A 22,306-nucleotide genomic window follows, 5' to 3' on the forward strand; every position below is an offset into this window, starting at 1 on the left:
AAGGCTAAGGTTAGGTGGATTTATAACTTGCTCAGTGATCCTACTCAAACAGTGGTAATAAATGGTTGTACATCCAGTTGGAAAAGTATTTCAAGTTGGGCACCCTAAAGCTCTGTCCTGGCCCCAGTGCTCAACATTTTTATAAATGATCTAGATAAGGGAACTGAAGGTAAACTAATCAAATTTGCAGATGATGCAAATCTAGGAGGGATAGTTAACACTAGAGAAGACAGAGAAAGGATTCAGAAGGATCTAAATAACATGCATTTAACATGGAGAAATGCAAGATTCTACATCTGGGAGAGAAATACAAACATTACAACTATAGACTGGGAGGAGTAGAACTAAGCAATGGTATGTATGAAAAAATACTAATAGATCACATACTGCACATGAGTCAACAGTGTGATGCAGCAGCAAAAAAGGCAAATACATTTCTAGGATGTATTAAGAGAAGCATAGAGCCTAGATCATGTGAAGTAATTATTCCCCTCTACTCCTCCTTGGTCAGGCCTCATCTGGAATAGTGTGTCCAGTTCTGAGCACCACATTTTAAAAAAGACATTGAAAAACTGGAAAACGTTGAGAGATGAAATATCAGGAGCGGACTGCAAAGTATTTCTTACGAGGAACAATTAAAGGATCTGGGAATGTTTAGCCTGCAAAAAAGAAGGCTAAGAGGAGACTTAATAGCTGTCTACAAATATCTGAAGGGCGGTCACAGTGTATAGGGATCATCCTTATTCTCATATGCACATGGAAACATGGGAAGCAGTGGAATGAAACTGAAAGGGAGAAAATACCGATTAGATATTAGAAAAAACTTTTTGACAGTGAGGCTGTTTAATGAGTGGAACAGGCTGCCACGAGAGGTGGTGAGTTCTCCTTCAATGGAAGTCTTCAAACAGAGGCTGGACAGACATCTGTCTGAGATGGTTTAGTGAATCCTGCATTGAGCAGAGGGTTGGAAACGAAGACCCTTGAGGTCCTTCCACCTCTATCATTCTATGATTCTATGAAATTTGATAAGAAGTGCTGTAAATAATATGTGTAGGTTAGAGGCCTTAGATCACCATCCCAATACATTTTGAACATTTCATGAGATGAAAAAAAATCTAATCACATCTTACCTCTGCATGTAACTCCGGCATCTTCTGGATGCCCACAGTTATGTACGCCCAGTCCTCGATGGGAGCAGTTCCACAGAGACGTTTCATTTCCAAGACAATTTAAATCATCCAAAACAATAGGTCCTTCTCCCCGGCCAAAGTAGGCACCTACGTGAGGGGAAATGGGCGGGCCACAACCGACTTGGCGGCATACCACTTCTGCATCACTCATATCCCAGAGGTCATCGCATACTGTTCCCCATTTTCCCTTAAAGTAGATTTCAACCCGGCCAAAACATCGGCTTCCATTTGCCAGTCTCAGAGACAACGCTTGTGCTGCACAAAAAGGATAATAATATGTTTCAGTGCACATTATCAGGTCATAAAAGTTGGAAGTTATAATACTCTTAAAAGCCATGTCCACCTGTGCAACTATGTGTACAGTTCCTATGTAATTGTTTACATCTCCATGGTTACAGACTACAAGTGCATCCATGTAGTCTGATTCTTCACACGTTTTTCTATCTGTACGCTTCTTTTACTAATCTTCCTAATGTGAAGGGTTACATCTTCAGTAGACAGATGCAAAAAGGTAAGATATTTTTAGGTGCATTCAAATCAAATTTATTTATTTATATTTTGTGTTGCTGTGAAGCGAAAATCTATCAGTGTCATGGTTGGACTATTTTGGTGGATGTTTTTCATCATTATCCTTATTTAACCCCTTAGTGACAGAGCCAATTTGGTACTTAATGACCAGGCCAATTTTTGCAATTCTGACCACTGTCACTTTATGAGGTTATAACTCTGGAACGCTTCAACGGATCCCGCTGATTCTGAGATTGTTTTTTCGTGACATATTGTACTTCATGTTAGTGGTAACATTTCTTCGATATTACTTGCGATTATTTATGAAAAAAACGGAAATATGGCGAAAATTTTTAAAATTTTGCAATTTTCAAACTTTGTATTTTTATGCCCTTAAATCAGAGAGATATGTCATAAAAAATAGTTAATAAATAACATTTCCCACATGTCTACTTTACATCAGCACAATTTTGGAAACAAAATTTTTTTTTGTTAGGGAGTTATAAGGGTTAAAAGTTGACCAGCAATTTCTCATTTTTACAACACCATTTTTTTTTAGGGACCACATCACATTTGAAGTCATTTTGAGGGGTCTATATGATAGAAAATAATGAAGTGTGACACCATTCTAAAAACTACACCCCTCAAGGTTCTCAAAACCACATTCAAGAAGTTTATTAACCCTTTACGTGCTTCACAGGAACTGAAACAATGTGGAAGGAAAAAATGAACATTTAACTTTTTTTTGCAAACATCTTAATTCAGAACCATTTTTTTTATTTTCACAAGTGTAAAAACAGAAATGTAACCATAAATTTTGTTATGCAATTTCTCCTGAATACGCCAATACCCCATATGTGGGGGTAAACCACTGTTAGGGCGCACCGCAGAACTTAGAAGTGAAGGAGCGCCGTTTGACTTTTTCAATGCAGAATTGGCTGGAATTGAGATCGGACACCATGTCACATTTAGAGAGCCCCTGATGTACCTAAACAGTGGAAACTCCCCACAAGTGACACCATTTTGGAAACTAGACCCCTTAAGGAACTTATCTAGATGTGTGGTGAGCACTTTGAACCCCCAAGTGCTTCACAGAAGTTTATAACGTAGAGCCGTGAAAATAAAAAATCGCTTTTGTTTACACAAAAATGATCTTTTTGCCCACAAATTCTTATTTTCACAAGGGTAACAGGAGAAATTAGACCACAAAAGTTGTTGTGCAATTTCTCCTGAGTACGCTGATACCCAATATGTGGGGGTAAACAACTGTTAGGGCGCACCGCAGAGCTTGGAAGAGAAGGAGTGCCGTTTTACTTTTTCAATGTAGAATTGGCTGGAATTGAGATTGGACGCCATGTCGCGTTTGGAGAGCCCCTGATGTGCCTAAACAGTGGAAACCCCCCACAAGTGACACCATTTTGGAAACTAGACCCCTTAAGGAACTTATCTAGATGTGTGGCGAGCACTTTGAACCCCCATGTGCTTCACAGAAGTTTATAACGTAGAGCCGTGAAAAAAAAAAATTGCATTTTTTTCTACAAAAATTATCTTTTTGCCCACAAATTTTTATTTTCACAAAGGTAACAGGAGAAATTAGACCACAAAAGTTGTTGTGCAATTTCTCCTGAGTACGTCGATACCCAATATGTGGGGGTAAACCACTGTTTGGGCGCACCGCAGAGCTTGGAAGAGAAAGAGTGCCGTTTTACTTTTTCAATGTAGAATTGGCTGGAATTGAGATCGGACGCCATGTCGCGTTTGGAGAGCCCCTGATGTGCCTAAACAGTAGAAATCCCCCACAAGTGACCCCATTTTGGAAACTAGACCCCCCATGGAACTTATCTAGATGTGTGGTGAGAACCTTGAATGCCCAAGTGCTTCACAGAAGTTTATAATGCAGAGCCGTGAAAATAAAAAATATTTTTTTTTTCCACAAAAAAGATTTTTTAGCCACCAAATTTTTATTTTCACAAGGGTAACAAGAGAAACTGGACCCCAAAAGTTGTTGTCCAATTTGTCCTGAGTATGCTGGTACCCCATATGTGGGGGTAAACCACTGTTTGGGCGCACGGCAGAGCTCGGAAGGAAGGAGCGCCGTTTTGGAATGCAGACTTTGATAGAATGGTCTGCGGGTATTATGTTGCGTTTGCAGAGCCCCTGATGTACCTAACCAGTAGAAACCCTCCACAAGTGACCCCATTTTGGAAACTAGACCCCCCAAGGAACTTATCTAGATGTGTGGTGAGAACTTTGAATGCCCAAGTGCTTCACAGAAGTTTAGAATGCAGAGTCGTGAAAATAAAAAATATTTTTTTTTCCACAAAAAAGATATTATAGCCCCCAAGTTTTTATTTTCACAAGGGTAACAGGAGAAATTGGACTGCAATAGTTGTTGTCCAATTTATCCCGAGTACGCTGATGCGCCATATGTGGCGGTAAACCACTGTTTGGGCGCACGGCAGAGCTCGGAAGGGAAGGAGCGCCTTTTTGGAATGCAGACTTTGATAGAATGGTCTGTGGGCATTATGTTGCGATTGCAGAGCCCCTGATGTACCTAAACTGTAGTAACCCCCCACAAGTGACCCCATTTTGGAAACTAGACCCCACAAGGAACTTATCTAGATGTGTGGTGAGAACTTTGAATGCCCAAGTGCTTCACAGAAGTTTAGAATGCAGAGTCGTGAAAATAAAAAATATTTTTTTTTTCACAAAAAAGATATTGTAGCCCCCAAGTTTTTATTTTCACAAGGGTAACAAGAGAAATTGGACCCCAGAAGTTGTTGTCCAATTTATCCCGAGTACGCTGATGCCCCATATGTGGGGGTAACCCACTGTTTGGGCGCACGGCAGAGCTCAGAAGGGAGGGAGCACCATTTGACTTTTTGAGCGCAAAATTGGCTGTCGTGTTTGGAGACCCCCTGATGTACCTAAACAGTGGAAACCCCCCAATTCTAGCTCCAACCCTAACCCCAACACACCCCTAACCCTAATCCCAACCTCATCCATAATCCTAATCACTAACCCTAACCATAATCACAACCCTTACCCCAAAACAACCCTAATGTCAATCCTAACCATAACCCTAATCAAAACCCTAAATCCAACACACCCCTAATCCTAATCTCAACCCTAACCTCAAACCTAACCCTAATCCCAATACACCCCTAATCACAACCCTAACCTTAACCCTAATCCCAAACCTAACCCTAATGCCAACCCTAACCCTAATACGAACCCTAATCCAAACCCTAACCCTAATCCCAGCTCTAACCCTAACTTTAGCCCCAACCCTAACCCTAGCCCTAGGGATACTTTCACACTTGCGTCGTTTGGCATTCCGTCGCAATCCGTCGTTTTGGACAAGAAACGGATCCTGCAAATGTGCCCGCAGGATGCGTTTTTTGCCCATAGACTTGTATTGCCGATGGATCGTGACGGATGGCCACACGTCGCGTCCGTCGTGCACTGGATCAGTTGTGTTTTGGCGGAGCGTCGGCACAAAAAAACGTTCAATGAAACGTTTTTTTGTACGTCGCATCCGCCATTTCTGACCGCGCATGCGTGGCCGTAACTCCGCCCCCTCCCCCCAGGACATAGATTGGGCAGCGGATGTGTTGAAAAACTACAGCTGCTGCCCACGTTGTGCACAATTTTCACAACGTGCGTCGGTATGTCGGGCCGACGCATTGCGACGGCCCCGTACCGACGTAAGTGTGAAAGAAGCCCCAACCCTAACCCTAAATTTAGCCCCAACCCTAACCCTAAATTTATCCCCAACCCTAGCCCTACCCCTAACCTAACCCTATCCCTAACCTAACCCTACCCCTAACCCTACCCCTAACCCTACCCCTAACCTACCCCTAACCCTAACCCTACCCCTAACCTAACCCTAACCTAACCCTACCCCTAACCCTAACCCTACCCCTAACCCTACCCCTAACCCTACCCCTAACCCTACCCCTACCCCTAACCTAACCCTACCCCTAACCCTACCCCTAACCCTAACCTAACCCTACCCCTAACCCTAACCCTACCCCTAACCCTACCCCTAACCTAACCCTAACCTACCCCTAACCCTAACCCTACCCCTAACCCTAACCCTACCCCTAATTTTAGCCCCAACTGCTGTTCTCCTGCCGGCCGGCAGATGGAGACAGATGGCGGGCGCACTGGGCATGCGTCCGCCATGTTCTGCTGCCGGCGGCCAGGAGGAGCAGCAAGAGGATCCAGGGACCTAGGTGAGTATGCTAGGGTCCCCGAATCCCCCTATTTCTCTGTCCTCTGATGTGCGATCACATCAGAGGACAGAGAATTACACTTTACTTTTTTTTTTTTTTTTTTTTTTGCGGTCGCCGGTAAACAGTTAATTACCGGCGATCGCAAAACAGGGGTCGGTAATACCGACCCCGATCGTGCTCTTTGGGGTCTCGGCTACCCCCGGCAGCCGAGACCCCAAAGATTCTCCCGGTGCCGGCCGGCGGGCGCACTGCGCATGCGCCCGCCATTTTGAAGATGGCGGCGCCCACCAGGAGACACGAGGAGCATCGGGGGAGCTAGGTGAGTATTGGGGGGCCACCTGGGACCCCTTTTCTCTGTCCTCCGATGTGCGATCACATCGGAGGACAGAGAAATTAAAAAGAGATCGCTTTTTTTTTTGCGATCGCCGGTAAACGGTTAATTACCGGCGATCGCAAATGCGGGGTGGGTTAAAAAAACCCCGAATCATGTTCTCTGGGGTCTCGGCTACCCTCGGCAGCCGAGACCCCGGAGAAAATCGGCCTCTGGGGGGCGCTATGGACTTTTTCCACAGCGCCGTTAATTAACGGCGCTGTGGTTTAAGTACCCTTAGCGGCCGCCGTTAAAAGGCGTATCGGCGGTCGCTAAGGGGTTAATCTGATTTTTATAATTATAAATAAATACTAGAACTGATCAAATATTCAAATAACTCAGAAAACAAACAAACTGCATCCATAGCCTGGATTTAGAAAAGAAGGAAACTTACCTGAACTGTTGAGTTTTGGGACTGAAAAGCCTGCAAATAAATGACAGATGTAAAACAGAAGAACTAGATAAAATATAATGATCTTTCGCCAGCATTTTTCAAGGTGTTGCCCATTGTTAAAAAAATATATATTGTTTTCATCAAGAAAACAGCGCCACATCTGTCTACAGGCTGTGCTGTAGCTCAGCTGGGTTCACTTTGGTGGAGCTGAGCTGTAATACCAGGCTCATCCTATGGACAGCTGTGCTGCTGTTCCTGGAAGAAAGCAGACATTTTTATTTGTATCCTGTACACCCTTTATCCCCTTCAGGACTGACCAATTTTTCACTTTTGCATTTTTTGTTTTTTTCTCCATCCACCTCCCCCTCCCCCCGTTCTTTTACGAGCTATTTTTGTAACATTTTTTCTGTTGATGTTATTTGGTACACGGAAAGGGGAAAATGCTCTTTACAGTCAGATAGCAGAGACTTTTGGGCTAATGTACCTGAGGCTGTAGACATTTCTGTAGACTGTGATGGACTTGTATCTACAAAAAATAAAAGTAGCAATAAATACTAAAACATTACATGTACTATAGAGAAATATGCTTTCTGACTCTGATCCTCTATGCCTGTTCACATTCATTACATAATCCCTTCTAAATGGCAGACACCACTCCAGAATACAAAAGTCCCCATTATAAATCAATGGGATTTGTCACAAAGTGGTATCTGGTTTGGCTACGTGAGAGGCGTCTGACCTGGACCCTTGGATCCTCAGATGCCTCTTTCCCTGCCAAACCAGATCTCACACTTCCCATTGAGGAGGAGCAGCACCCCGAGACACAGTGTCTGCAAATTAAGATTCTGGTTTTGGCATTTATCCTAAGTCATGTGACAAGGCTCGTTAAAGGGTCGACATTGACTTCTAGGATTGCTATTTCTTGTAGGTGGCACTAGAATTCTAATTCTCTTCCTCTCTGAAGAGACAATTTGAGTATTTCCTATGGGAGTGGCTTAAAAGTCTCCTCATCTCGGCATGTTTGAAATGTCACTCTACACAAGGAGAAATGTTACCCAATGGAATGGAGAGAAGGCACACAACTTCATTCAGATGAGGCTTTTCAGAGTGCCATTCTTGAAATCAATTGGGGCCCAAATAGTCCAACCACACAAATCAGTAAATTATAACATATCCCGTGAATAAGTGAAAACTTGTATTTTTGGGAATAACCTTTTAGTACGCATCAGTATGCAGACTAATATCCTTGCCTATGTGTACAGTATATTTAGTCAAATACAGTATTAAGGAAACATAATAATAATAACTAACAAAACTTCTGTTTTCAGATTTTAAAAAAATATTACAAATAACTATGAGAAAAAGTAAAAAATAAATAAATAAAATGAGATATGAATGATAGAATTGTGAAAGTCTGGGCAATATGACAACATCATATATAGGACTGAGCCAATGTACTCATCTTGCACAATGTTTTGCATATTCTTAATTAACTTACCAGAAGTTGCAGATATAGAATTCTGGGTAGAATATGAGGGTCCTGTTGAAAACACTGATGAGCCATGGAATATAGTAATAGTGGAAGATTTAGTTGTTAACTATAATTTTTTGAGTTTGCAGAGAATCGAGGAACAAAACCCTAGTCCCTCGACATAACACAGCACGTACAAGCGCTTCTAAATTAGAATATCATCAAAAAGTTAATTTATTTCAGTTCTTCAATATAAAAAGTGAAACTCGTATATTATATAGAGTCATTACAAACAGAGTGAGCCATTTCAAGCGTTTATTTCTGTTAATGTTGATGATTATGGCTTACAGCCAATGAAAACCCAAAAGTCATTATCTCAGTAAATTAGAATACTTTATAATACCAGCTTGAAAGTCTGATTTTAAAATCTGAAATGTTGGCCTACTAAAATGTATGTTCAGTAAATGCACTCAATACTTGGTCGGGGCTCTTTTTGCATCAATTACTGCTTCAAAGCAGCGTGGCATGGAGGCGATCAGCCTGTGGCACTGCTGAGGTGTTATGGAAGCCCAGGTTGCTTTGATAGCAGCCTTCAGCTCATTTGCATTGTTGGGTCTGGTGTCTCTCATCTTCCTCTTGACAATACAGCACTCTGTAAACAGCCACCTTCTTTAGCAATGACCTTTTGTGGCTTACTCTCCTTGTGGAGTGTGTCAGTGACTGCCTTCTCGACATCTGACAAGTCAGCAGTCTTCCCCATGATTGTGGATCCTACTGAAACAGACTAAGGGACCTTTTTAAACGCTTAGGAAGCCTTTTCAGGTGTTTTTTGTTAATTACCGTATATACTCGAGTATAAGCCGAGATTTTCAGCCCAAATTTTTGGGCTGAAAGTGCCCCCCTCGGCTTATACTCGAGTCACGGTAGTGGTGGGGTCGGCGGGTGAGGGGCTGAGGGCGCTGAGGCATACTTACCTAGTCCCAGCGATCCTCGCGCTGTCCCTGCCGTCCCACGGGCTTCGGCGCTGCAGTTTCTTCCTCTCTTCAGCGGTCACGTGGGACCGCTCATTACAGAAATGAATAAGCGGCTCCACCTCCCATAGGGGCGGAGCCGCTTATTCATTTCTCTAATCAGCGGTGCCGGTGACCGCTGATAGAGAAAGAAGCTGCGGCACCGAAGACAGGAGGGGACAGCGCGAGGATCGCCAGGACTAGGTGAGTATAGCATATTCACCTGTCCTCGTTCCAGCCGCCGGGCGCCGATCCATCTTCCCGGCCGGCGCCTCCATCTTCCCGGCGTCTCTGCTCTCTGACTGTTCAGGCAGAGGGCGCGATGACGCATACAGTGTGCGCGGCGCCCTCTGCCTGATCAGTCAGAGCAGAGACGCCGGGAAGATGGAGGCGCCGGAACGAGACGCCGGGAGCTGCAATCAAGGGAGGTGAGTATGTGTTTTTTTTTCTTTATTGCGGCAGCGGCGGCACAAATTTATGTGGAACATCTATGGGGCACAGTGAACGGTGCAGAGCACCGTATATGGCACAGCACAGCTATGTATGGGGCACAGTGAACGGTGCAGAGCACCGTATATGGCACAGCACAGCTATGGGGCACAGTGAACGGTGCAGAGCACCGTATATGGCACAGCACAGCTATGTATGGGGCACAGTGAACGGTGCAGAGCACCGTATATGGCACAGCACAGCTATGGGGCACAGTGAACGGTGCAGAGCACCGTATATGGCACAGCTATGGGGCACAGTGAACGGTGCAGAGCACCGTATATGGCACAGCACAGCTATGGGGCACAGTGAACGGTGCAGAGCACCATATATGGCACAGCACAGCTATGTATGGGGCACAGTGAACGGTGCAGAGCACCGTATATGGTACAGCACAGCTATGGGGCACAGTGAACGGTGCAGAGCACCGTATATGGCACAGCTATGGGGCACAGTGAACGGTGCAGAGCACCGTATATGGCACAGCTAGGGGGCACAATGAACGGTGCAGAGCACTATATGGTTCACACCTATGGGGAAATATGAACGGTGCAGAGCACTATATGGCACAGCTATGGGGAAATAATGATCTATTTTTATTTTTGAAATTCACCGGTAAATGCTGAATTTCCACCCTAGGCTTATACTCGAGTCAATAAGTTTTCCCAGTTTTTTGTGGCAAAATTAGGGGGGTCGGCTTATACTCGGGTCGGCTTATACTCGAGTATATACGGTATTCTAATTTGCTGAGATAAAGACTTTTGGGTTTTCATTGTCTGTAAGCCATAATCATCAACAATAACAGAAATAAACACTTGAAATAGATCACTATGTTTGTAATGACTCTATGTAATATATGAGATTCAACTTTTTGATTTGAAGAACTGAAATAAGTTAACTTTTGGATGATATTCTAATTTAGTGAGAAGCACTTGTATGTATATATACTGTATATATGTATATATATATATATATTTAATTTTTTTTTTTGCAAAAATATCACAAATTCGGGGTGAAAAGCCAAAACATTTTCTAGGGTGCCAGTTGTTTATACCTGATGTTGGAGAAATAAAATGCTGCGGACCTGTAAAAGAACCAAACGTTTAAGTGCAAAAGGAGAAGGGTAAGTGAAGTTATTGAGTTTTGGCCTAGGAGAGAATAATCAGTAGCAAGTAATATTTAAAATGCAGAGATACATGTGCTGACCTCGCAAACCTGTATTAGAATATTACATAACGAAGAATTACTTAATTCAGTGTTAAAGTAATTTTTGTGAATGTGGCTTGAAATTGACGCCAGTGATAGGCTGCAGCAGTCACATGGGTTAACATCACAGGACCTCTGAAAGAATAACACTGTTGGGTGGGGGGGTCACAGGAGTGAAGAGATGGTACTGGGATGCAGGCATTTATCAAATAAGTAATGGTTCTTTTGCTATTTTTTGTGATTTAATTCTAATTCTAGGTAAAATCCCTTTAATTTTAAAATTGCCATCTGCAGTATCTGGAGGCGACAGTGCACATACCATGGATTTAAAAATTTTTTCCGAAGAGTGAAGAAATAGAAAGATCGAAAAAACATCTAACACTATTCTCATTGGATGACAAAAATTGCATTATAATGGGCACCTATTCTGATTTTTCTATGGGATCACCTCTATTCTATATACTTCACTGCCAGGAATGTTACAGTAAAGGATAAAAAAAAAATTTTGCAATAATTTTTCTATCATTGATCCAATGCATGTAAAATAAGAAATAAGCAAATTTGCAAATAGTCTTAATTAAAAATATTCAGACATTTTCCACCATGGTAACAGACTCCAAAAAACTGTTTGTAGACAGAACAAGAAAAGTCAAAAGGAATTTTTGATGCTAAAAAAATGACTATAAGACCAAAAATATAGCAGACGAAATAACCAGATCATGGATGATGCAAAGTCTAACCATTTTCCCAAACGCGTATTTTGCGTGTTCCTACTAGCTTCCTCAGGGGGTGCAATTATTATTATATCAAAAGTGACTTACAAGCCAAGAACATTTTTTTTGTGCTCTGTACCCAATACAACTAAAAGCTGTAAAATAATATTAATAATAATATATAGCAAAATAATATAACATAATTTCAGATTTTATAGGGTGATTAGTAATTCATTACCTGATGTTGTAGAATTGATGTTTTGGTCTGTAAGAGAAGAATATGATTTGTTTCATCTCACCTTGTTACTATATATACAGTTGTGCTCAAACGTTTACATACCCTGGCAGAATTTTTGCTTTCTTGGCCTTTTTTCAGAGAATAAGGATGATAACACCAAAACTTTTTCTCCACTCAAGGTTAGTGGTTGGTTGAAGCCATTTATTGCCAAACTACTGTGCTTTCTCATTTTACATCATAATGACAACCCAAAACATCCAAATGACCCTGATCAAAAGTTTACATACCCCATTTCTTAATACTGTGTATTGCCCCCTTTAACATCAATGACAGCTTGAAGTCTTTCGTGGTAGTTGTGGATAACGTTCTTTATTTTCTCAGATGGTAAATCTGCCCACACTTCTTGGTAAAGGCTTCCAGTTCCTCTAAATTCCTGGGCTGTCTAGCATGATCTGCGCGCTTGAGATCTCCCCAGAGTGGCTCAATGATATTGAGGTCAAGAGACTGAGATGGCCACTCCAGAACCTTCACTTTGTTCTGCTCTAGTCAATGATAGGTCAATTTTGCCATGTGTTTTAGATCGTTGTCATATTGGAATATCCAAGTACGTCCCATGTGCAGCTTCCAGGCTCATGATTGCAAATTTTCCTCCAGTATTTGCTGACAATGTGCTACATTCATCTTTCCTTCAACTTTGACCAAGTTTCCTGTGCCTTTGTAGCGCACACATCCCCAAAACATTAGCGATCCATCTCTGTGCTTTACAGTAGGAATGGTTCTGTGAGGTTTTGCATATTTTTGGCAAGATACTTCATGGCATTTGTACCAGTTAGCATGTTATCATTTCTACTTTGAATAAGTGATAACTTGTTTTCTGGACAACCCCTTTCAGTTTTCTGGTTCCATATAATTTTGGATATGATCTTGTTATGTGGAGCCAGAAAACGATCTGCTTGTGTAAGTATTGCAGGCCCCTAGAACTATAATATAAATCAAAGATGCAAAACATAACCTCAGTCAATGCAATACAAGGAAAAATGGCAGTGAGTATTCTATCATGATAAGAAAACTCTCTCATTAACACCCATTAGCACCCATACCATTGAAGAACAGCTACCAGGCTCTCACACAGGACAACTATGAAGATGTACTTCAAAAAAGTGCTTTGCCCACAAAGAATATCCCAGTAAGAAATCAGGAGCTTCTTGAAGGGAGAAAAAGGAGTGCTATGGTGAAGAAAAAAGGAGAAGGGTGGTCGAGAGGGATTCCCTACTGAGAGGAACGGAAGCTGCCTGGATATTACTTCACAAGTAGTGTGCTGTCTTCCAGGTGCCCAAATCAAAGATGTGTCGAATCAAAACTCTTCAGTGCTACAGGCGACCACCCATGGCCACAAATCCATGTAGGAATAAATGACACAGCAAAAAAGGATCTGGAAACTATATGCAGAGACTTTGAAGACGAAGGCCAGAAAGTGAAGGAACTGGGAGTGCAGGTCATTTTCTCATCCATCTCCTTAGTGGATGGACATGGACCAACGAGACTGAACAGGATTCTAAAGGTGAACAACTGGCTACGTTGATGGTGCTGTGAGCAAACATTTTGGGTTTCTTGACCATCGAGTGAATTACCTGTATGATGGACTCCTTGCAAGAGATGGGTGGCATCTTACAAAAGCAGGAAAACACATGTTTGATAGATGACTTGCTACACTCATCAGGAGAGCGTTAAACTACAGCAATGTGGGAATGGGATGGGAAATAGACGGCCAGGAAAAAAATATCCAGCAAATGAATTATTTTGAGAACGCTGCTATTAGAAGTGGAAAGAAAGAACAAAAACAACAAACTCTGAATGAAAATAGAGGTAGTGAAGCCGAATACAAACTAAAATGTGTCTATAGAAATGCACAGAGCATGGGAAACAAACAAGGAGAACTGGAGCTGTTAACATGGGAAAAGAGATAAGATGTCATAGGCATCACTGAAACTTGGTGGGATGATGCACATGGAATACAAATCTTAAAGGCTTATTTATTAGAAACAGGATGAACAAGAAGGGAATATGTGTTGCATTGTATGTTAGGAAAACTTATATCTTCACAGAGATTCAAGCTTCAGAGACTGGTAGCTTTGTAGAAACTGTTTGGGTAAGATTTCAAGGAGAGAACAGAAAGCACACTATAGTAGGTGTTTACTATAGGCCACCTGGACAGACTGAAGATATGGATAAACTCTTTTTACATCAGATGTCTCTGTTCTAAAAAATAGAATGACATAGTGATCATGGGAGATTTTACCTACCCAGACATTTGTTGGGAATCTCTCTGTCAAAAGTACTGTGTCCAGAGAATTTTTATCTTCTCTTGCTGACAACTTTATCTTTCAAAAGGTAGAAGAGAGACCATGAGGATCTGCAATCTTGGATATAATTCTTACCAACAAGGAGGAAATGGTTGAGGAATAAAAGGTGACTGGGAATTTAGGAGGCAGCGATCATGCTATCCTCGAATTTGGATTACAAGAGGAGGAAGATCACTGAGTACTCAGACTTTAAGGTTGGACTTCAGAAACACAGATTTTAATGGACTCAAAAAGAAGGTGGGAAAGATCCAATGGCTAGATGTTCTAAAGGACAGAAATGTCCAAGAAGGATGGGAGATTTTGCTAAATGAAATTCTCACCGCACAATCGGTAACAATCATGAAAAGAAGTTAGAATTCTAAGCATTTAAAGAGACCAGTGTGGATGAACACAGAACGTAATCACTTGTTAAAAGGGGAAAAAGAAATGTATATCAAATGGAAAGAGGAGGTCATGTCTAAAAAAAGAATATCATGTTTGCAGGGAATGCAGGGCAAGTGTTAGAAGAGCTAAAGCCAATAGCGAAGTAAAGCCAGTAATGAAGTAAAGCTTGCAATGGAGACCAAAAGCAGTAAAAAAGGATTTGGGAAGATATGTCAAAAGCAAAAGAAAAGCCTACGATGATATAGGATTTTTACAGGATGAAAAGGGTGAAGTGGTCAAAAATGATGCTGAGAAGGCCAAACTAAAATTATTATTTTGCATTTGTGTTCTCTAAGAAAGCAATTGAAACATCAACTGATCTGCATGGTACCATCGAAGTAATAAGATAATCCACACTCTCCATAAACAGATGGTGAGAGAACACTTAGCTAATTTAAATTAATTTAAATCTCCTGGTCCAGATGAATTACATCCTAGGTTACTGAAAGAGTTAGCAGAGGAAATTGCACAACCACTAGCTAGAATCTTTGAAAAATCCTGAAAAACAGAAGTCCCAGACGATTGGAGAAAGGAACAACATTTACCTATATTCAAAAAGGGAAAGAAGACGGAGCTAGGAGATTACATGCCAGTGAGCCTTAGTTCTATACCTGGAAAGATATGTGAACAATTTATTAAACAACATGTATGTAAGTACTTGGATAATAATACAGTACTTAACCAAAGCCAGCATGAGTTTGTAGCAAACAAATAATGCCGTCTAATCTAATTTCCTTCTATGATGGAATTACTGACTGTGTGAATTGGGAAATGCTGTAGAAATAGTATATCTTGGCTTCAGTAAAGCATTTGATAAAGTATCTCATACTATCCTTACTGAAAAAATGACCAACTATGGGATTGACAAGGCTAAGGTTAGGTGGATTTATAACTTGCTCAGTGATCGTACTCAAACAGTGGTAATAAATGGTTGTACATCCAGTTGGAAAAGTGTTTCAATTGGGGCACCCTAAAGCTCTGTCCTGGCCCCAGTGCTCAACATTTTTATAAATGATCTAGATAAGGGAACTGAAGGTAAACTAATCGAATTTGCAGATGATCCAAATCTAGGAGGGATAGTTAACACTAGAGAAGACAGAAAAAGGATTCAGAAGGATCTAAATAAGCATGAACAATGGGTAGTGACTAATAGAATGGTATTTAACATGTAGAAATGCAAGATTCTACATCTGGGAGAGAAATACAAAAACTGCAGCTATAGAATGGGAGGAGTAGAACTAAGCAATGGCATGTATGAAAAAATACTAATAGATCACATACTGCACATGAGTCAACAGTGTGATGCAGCAGCAAAAAAGGCAAACACATTTCTAGGGATGTATTATTAAGAGAAGCATAGAGCCTAGATCATGTGAAGCAATTATCCTCCTCTACTCCTTGGCAAGGCCTCATCTGGAATAGTGTGTCCAGTTCTGAGCACCACATTTTAAAAAAGACATTGAAAAACTGGAAAACGCTGAGAGATGAGATATCAGGAGTGGACTGCAAAGTATGTCATATGGGGAACAATTAAAGGATCTGGGAATGTTTGGCCTGCAAAAAAGAAGACTAAGAGGAGACTTAATAGCTGTCTACAAATATCTAAAGGGTGGTCACAGTGTATAGGGATCATCCTTATTCTCATATGCACATGGAAACATGGGAAGCAATGGAATGAAACTGAAAGGGAGAAGATACAGATTAGATATTAGAAAAAACTTTTTGACAGTGAGGCTGTTTAATGAGTGGACCAGGCTGCCACGAGAGGTGGTGAGTTCTCCTTCAATGGAAGTCTTCAAACAGAGGCTGGACAGACATCTGTCTGAGATGTTTTAGTGAATCCTGCATTGAGCAGGGGGTCGGAAATGAAGACCCTTTAGGTCCTTCCAACTCTATCATTCTATGATTCTATGAAATTTGATAAGAAGTGCTGTAAATAATATGTGTAGGTTAGAGGCCTTCGATCACCATCCCAATACATTTTGAACATTTCATGAGATGAAAAAAAAATCTGATCACATCTTACCTCTGCATGTAACTCCGGCATCTTCTGGATGCCCACAGTTATGTACGCCCAGTCCTCGATGGGAGCAGTTCCACAGAGACGTTTCATTTCCAAGACAATTTAAATCATCCAAAACAATAGGTCCTTCTCCCCGGCCAAAGTAGGCACCTACGTGAGGGGAAATGGGTGGGCCACAACCGACTTGGCGGCATACCACTTCTGCATCACTCATATCCCAGAGGTCATCGCATACTGTTCCCCATTTTCCCTTAAAGTAGATTTCAACCCGGCCAAAACATCGGCTTCCATTTGCCAGTCTCAGAGACAACGCTTGTGCTGCACAAAAAGAATAATAATGTGTTTCAGTGCACATTATCAGGTCATAAAAGTTGGAAGTTATAATACTCTTAAAAGCCATGTCCACCTGTGCAACTATGTGTACAGTTCCTATGTAATTGTTTACATCTCCATGGTTACAGACTACAAGTGCATCCATGTAGTCTGATTCTTCACACGTTTTTCTATCTGTACGCTTCTTTTATTAATCTTCCTAATGTGAAGGGTTACATCTTCAGTAGACAGATGCAAAAAGGTAAGATATTTTTTAGGCGTATTCAAATCAAATTTATTTATTTATATTTTGTGTTGCTAACAATGTCATGGTTGGACTATTTTTGTGGAGATTTTTCATCATTATCCTTATTTAATCTGATTTTTATAATTATAGATAAAGAAATACTAGAACTGATCAAATATTCAAATAACTCAGGAAACAAACAAACTGCATCCATAGCCTGGATTTTGAAAAGAAAGAAACTTACCTGAACTGAATTTTGGGACTGAAAAGCCTGCAAATAAATGACAGATGTAAAACAGAAGAACTAGATAAAATATAATGATCTTTCGCCAGCATTTTTCAAGGTGTTGCCCATTGTTAAAAAAATATATATTGTTTTCATCAAGAAAACAGCGCCACATCTGTCTACAGGCTGTGCCGTAGCTCAGCTGGGTTCACTTTGGTGGAGCTGAGCTGTAATACCAGGCTCAACCTATGGACAGCTGTGCTGCTGTTCCTGGAAGAAAGCAGACATTTTTATTTGTATCCTGGACACCCTTTATCCCCTTCAGGACTGACCAATTTTTCACTTTTGCATTTTTTGTTTTTTTCTCCATCCACCTCCCCCTCCCCCCGTTCTTTTACGAGCTATTTTTGTAACATTTTTTCTGTTGACATTGCCATATGAGGGCTTATTTATTGCAGGACAAGCTGTAATTTGGAGTGATACTATTCATCTTACCATATGATGTACTGACAAATAAGGAAAAAAATTCTAAGTGGAGTAAAATTGTAAAAAAAAAACTGCAATTCTGCCATTCGTTATACAGTAAAAAATGACCAACAGGTCAGTACCACTATGGAGATACCAAAACAGTCTAGTTGTTTTGATATATCAGTGGTAAAAAAAAAAATACAGAACATTGTAAAATAAAAAAATTTAGTTTGTCTCGCCATTTCCTAAGAAGGGGGTGGAGACGCATATTCATCACTGTAATGAGCGGTACCACGTGACCGCTCACACAGGACAGGCTGCCGGCGCTGAGAGGAGGCATCGCGGGAGCTGGGTGAGTATTTCTCTGCAAGCGGGCGGGCGCACGAGGGGTGGGAGGCGGGAGGTGACCCCAAACTTTATTTTTAACAAAAAAAAAAAACCTTGATTTTTCATTCCTTCTCTCAAGCGAACGCTGCTGGGGAGAAGGAATGAATGCTGGCTTCAGCACCAAAAGCAGGGGACAGCGCTTAACTGTAGCGCTGTCTCCTGCACGGTCCGTGTGGTCCTCAGTCGGCACACGGCTACCGCACGTGTGCCACGTGAGCACACGGACACACGGACACGTACCGGAATTATCTGGACGTGTGAGACTGGCCTTAAAGAGGTTTTCCAGCACTTAGCTAGTGAATATCAGATCACTGAGACTCCTGCAGAGGCCGAACATACACAGTGTACAGAGATGGCAGAGCACAGCTTTCTACACCATGTAGTGGCTTAGATACAGCAGAGTATCCAAGAGTAGCTCTGCAAGGTGCATGGAGCTGTTTCAGCTGTTTTTCTTTTTTTTAATGCAGCATGATCTGGCATTTTTTTTACAAAGTCAAATATTCAGAAAAATAAACAATTCAAAATGTTACAAAATTCATAACGCTGCAAAAAAAGGGACAAAATTATAGATGCTCGATATACATAGGGTCTATTACATGTACTTAACCATGCGTGGTAAAAAAAAATGTTATGAAGGAGCCTGTAAAACAAAAATACCAAAATATAATTTACATGTATGTAAAGGACCTACCTTGATTTGTGGCATCTTGAATCGGTGTTGTGACTAAAATAAATACAATGGAAATGTAATAAGAAGCTGAGTGAACATACAAAACACATAAAAAAAATTAATTAAGCTACTGCCTATAGATTGTAAACCACAAGTATCGATGAAATAATGTTCCCACAATAACACTGCAGGAAACTAGAGAGACACTACGCAAGGGGGATATGTCTGCCCTAAATGACTTACCAAACCAAGCACAGGTGCTTGTTGCTCCCTTGCCATGGCGAAGCCATCTAGTGTGCTTTCCCACCAAATTATTATGTATTTATCTATATGAAAATCAAGTGGTAAGGAGCGCCAATCAGTTCAGCCATACCAAGGGTTCACCAATCAACCCGTGCTTGGTTTGAACAGTCATTTTGTGCTCACAGTCTCCCTTTAGAGCCAATTAATTAGCAGATGATGGAAACAGCTATGTGAATGTGTCCCCAGTAGCTTGAGAGACAGAACACATTAAAGCTACGTTCCCATTTTGGTGATTTTTTTATGTATATAATTTATGATGTATATATTTTTTATGTATATAAAACAGATTTTCTGCATAATTCCTGCACTTATTATGTAAATTAGGTAACTTGAGTTTTTAACTCAATTGTTGAGTGTGTTTTTTACACATTTTTTATGCTGCGTTTTTGTCTCTTGTTGGTGGTCATGTTTTTAAAAAAAAGCTACTTTATTTTTTAAACTTTTCGGTATTTGGCTTTGACAAAACCTTATGTGGACAAACGCATTTTTAACTTGCAGATTTTCTGCACCTAATGCAATGGAGCAAAACTACACATAAAACTCAGCGTTCCCGTAAGAGAAAAGGAGATGTTGCGGATTTGAAACACGAACCGCAAGCCAGTAAAAATCGCATCCACTTTTCTGAAACTGTAAGCTATTGCTTTTTTGATGCATCTGTCCTGTCACTAGGGCAAAAGTGGACAGATTTTGCTCTTGTTTTGTTCCCGCTATTCCCCCTTTTTTTTTTTTTTATCCACCATCCAGCTCCAGAGATATGGGTCCTTTAGCCATTCTACTAATTGTTATATCTTTACTAATAAGGGACTGCTGACAGGATCCTCGGGGGCATGTCTTTAGACTGCTCTGCATAATTATCCTGTGAGCACCGCCCCCTCGTAAAGACCATACAATTTAGTTCTAAATAAAGGCTCATATCTCTAGGACCATTTTTAAGGATTTATAGAAAAAAAATAATAAAAGGAATACTCAGGGGAACCAAATTTAAAAAAATATAAAGCTCAAAAGTCAGTTGTATAAGTGAAGGAACCTTTATTATTAAAAGACAAATACTTTCATGGGTAGGCATTAAAAGTTGTGAAGTGAGAAAAAAGGGGAAAAATATATATACAGAGAATAAATAATAATCCAATAAGGGAACATAAAAAGGGGGGAAATGTGGCGAAGTGACCAATACTAGATCCCTGTAAGGTCCTAAATCATAAGTCTTACCTATCCATGGAGGTAGACACCCTGAGAGGCAAGTGAAGGCACCCCTGCTCCTCCTCGTCTAGCCCTGAGAACCCCAATGACGACTCTAGAAAGGTGTTTTACCCTTAGGGCACTCACTTTGCAAATCTTAATGTATACCCATTAAAGTACGGTATTTGCCTTTTAAGAGTAATCAGTAGAGCAGCGGAAATAAAATAAGAGCAAAAAAACGGTTTCTTTCGACCTGGTGACAGGTCCTCTTTACATGTGAGAGATAAATGGGAACAATTTGGCATACGAATAAAATGACTCAAAATACATGGAATGTCAAATAAATGAAATAGAACCAGAATGTGAAGATGGTGAGTGCCCATATCACCAATGCCCCTACTCTTACCTGTGGTAGAGAGAGATGGCAGCGCAACAAGCACAAGTGAGAGCAGGAGAAGCATGGTCGCCATGCTGGAGGACAAGTCTATGAGCACATCAGAGCGGCCGCTTGTATATAAAGCTGCTGATTCCTGGCACCTTCACATAAAGCTTTTGAAGAACCAGGAAACTGGCACATAACAGCTATAGAGATAACACTTGGTGTGGGACTATTAGATGGATGGAAAGAAAATAAACACAAGTCTCCATGTGACGCCTCAAAACTGCAATCCTAGACTGCGTAACATCAGGAATTTTACAGTAAATTTATCTAAGGTTACATAGTATCCTTAGGAGCAGCACGGTGGCTCAGTGGTTAGCATTGCAGCGCTGGGTCCTGGGTTCAAACCCCAAAAAGGACAACATCTCCAAGGAGTTTGAATGTTCTCCTGATGTTTGTGTGGGTTTCCTCAACATTCCAAAGACATACTTATACTTGTGCAACCCAATGTGAACAGTGATGATAATATCTGTGAAGTGCTGCGGAATATGATAGTGCTATATAAGAAACGTATACTAACTAAATCTATGACCTCCACTGAAAAAAATGGAAACCCTTTGGGATGACATTTTGGACTACAGTCTGATAGGAAAGAGAAAATCCAAAGTGTAAAGTTCTGGGTTCGTACCGGATACCCAAACTTCCACAGGGTTTCACTCTTCCCTACAGTCTGAGTGTCTACAGGTGCAGGTCCGCTCACGACTACCCTCTATAAGTCAAATGAAGAGACGCTATTGAATAGTGGGTCCTGTTGTGGCAGAACCATGCCGTTCTTGTATTACATGGACAGCTATTTATCTTCATGGTCACCATGTATAACCCTATATTCCCCATCCCTGACATTCTCTATGCAAGACTCACTTGGCATACACTTGTTTCCCTCAGTGAGAATGTGAATGTGACATTTATATAATAATATTTTTCTCAATAGTGCTTCTGTTGTTTCTTCCCTATAACCATCTTTTTTACAACAATGTAATTAGATGTCTTAGTTTTTTGCCTTGTGTGTAAGCTGGTGTTGGTCTTGTGCTAATACACAGGTAAGGCCGGAGTCACACATGCGAGAAACACGTCCGTGTCTCGCATGTGAAATCCAAGCTCTGGCGCCTGCACTTCGGAGCGGAGCATACGGCCGCATAGCAAAATATGGAGCCGCACGCTCCGCTACCAAGTGCCGGCGCCAGAGCTTGCTTTTCACATGCGAGACACAGACGTGTTTCTCGCATGTGTGACTCAGGCCTTAAGGTCTCTCTTGCCGGCGATTCAGCAGCTTCCACGGACACCATGCCGATGCAACAGGGACTTCAGTTCCACTCTCCTACCTTGACAAGGCGTGATTGCCAACGTCATGCTGATAGACAGCCGGCTGCCCATTGCATAACTGTCCTTCAGAATGATGTTGATGGTCACACCCCATCGACAGAGCAGCCTGGATGAAAA

General features: G+C 41.3%; 1 protein-coding gene across 1 annotated transcript in view; it reads right to left on the reverse strand.

The window, feature by feature from the left end:
* The window catches only part of LOC138666837 (scavenger receptor cysteine-rich domain-containing protein DMBT1-like), an 88,800-nt gene that overhangs the window by 61,159 nt on the left and 5,335 nt on the right, over positions 1 to 22,306 (reverse strand). The window contains exons 2-10 of the mRNA XM_069755014.1: positions 18,967 to 19,032; positions 17,439 to 17,465; positions 16,639 to 16,953; positions 11,827 to 11,853; positions 10,724 to 10,753; positions 8,198 to 8,251; positions 7,184 to 7,225; positions 6,700 to 6,729; positions 1,131 to 1,445 (exon numbers count right to left, since the gene is read on the reverse strand). Of these exons, the coding sequence (XP_069611115.1) occupies positions 1,131 to 1,445; positions 6,700 to 6,729; positions 7,184 to 7,225; positions 8,198 to 8,251; positions 10,724 to 10,753; positions 11,827 to 11,853; positions 16,639 to 16,953; positions 17,439 to 17,465; positions 18,967 to 19,032 (906 nt within the window). The remainder of the gene's footprint in view (positions 1 to 1,130; positions 1,446 to 6,699; positions 6,730 to 7,183; positions 7,226 to 8,197; positions 8,252 to 10,723; positions 10,754 to 11,826; positions 11,854 to 16,638; positions 16,954 to 17,438; positions 17,466 to 18,966; positions 19,033 to 22,306) is intronic.

The sequence above is a fragment of the Ranitomeya imitator genome, chromosome 2 (assembly GCF_032444005.1).
Source record: "Ranitomeya imitator isolate aRanImi1 chromosome 2, aRanImi1.pri, whole genome shotgun sequence".
NCBI classification, from domain to species: Eukaryota; Metazoa; Chordata; class Amphibia; order Anura; family Dendrobatidae; genus Ranitomeya; species Ranitomeya imitator.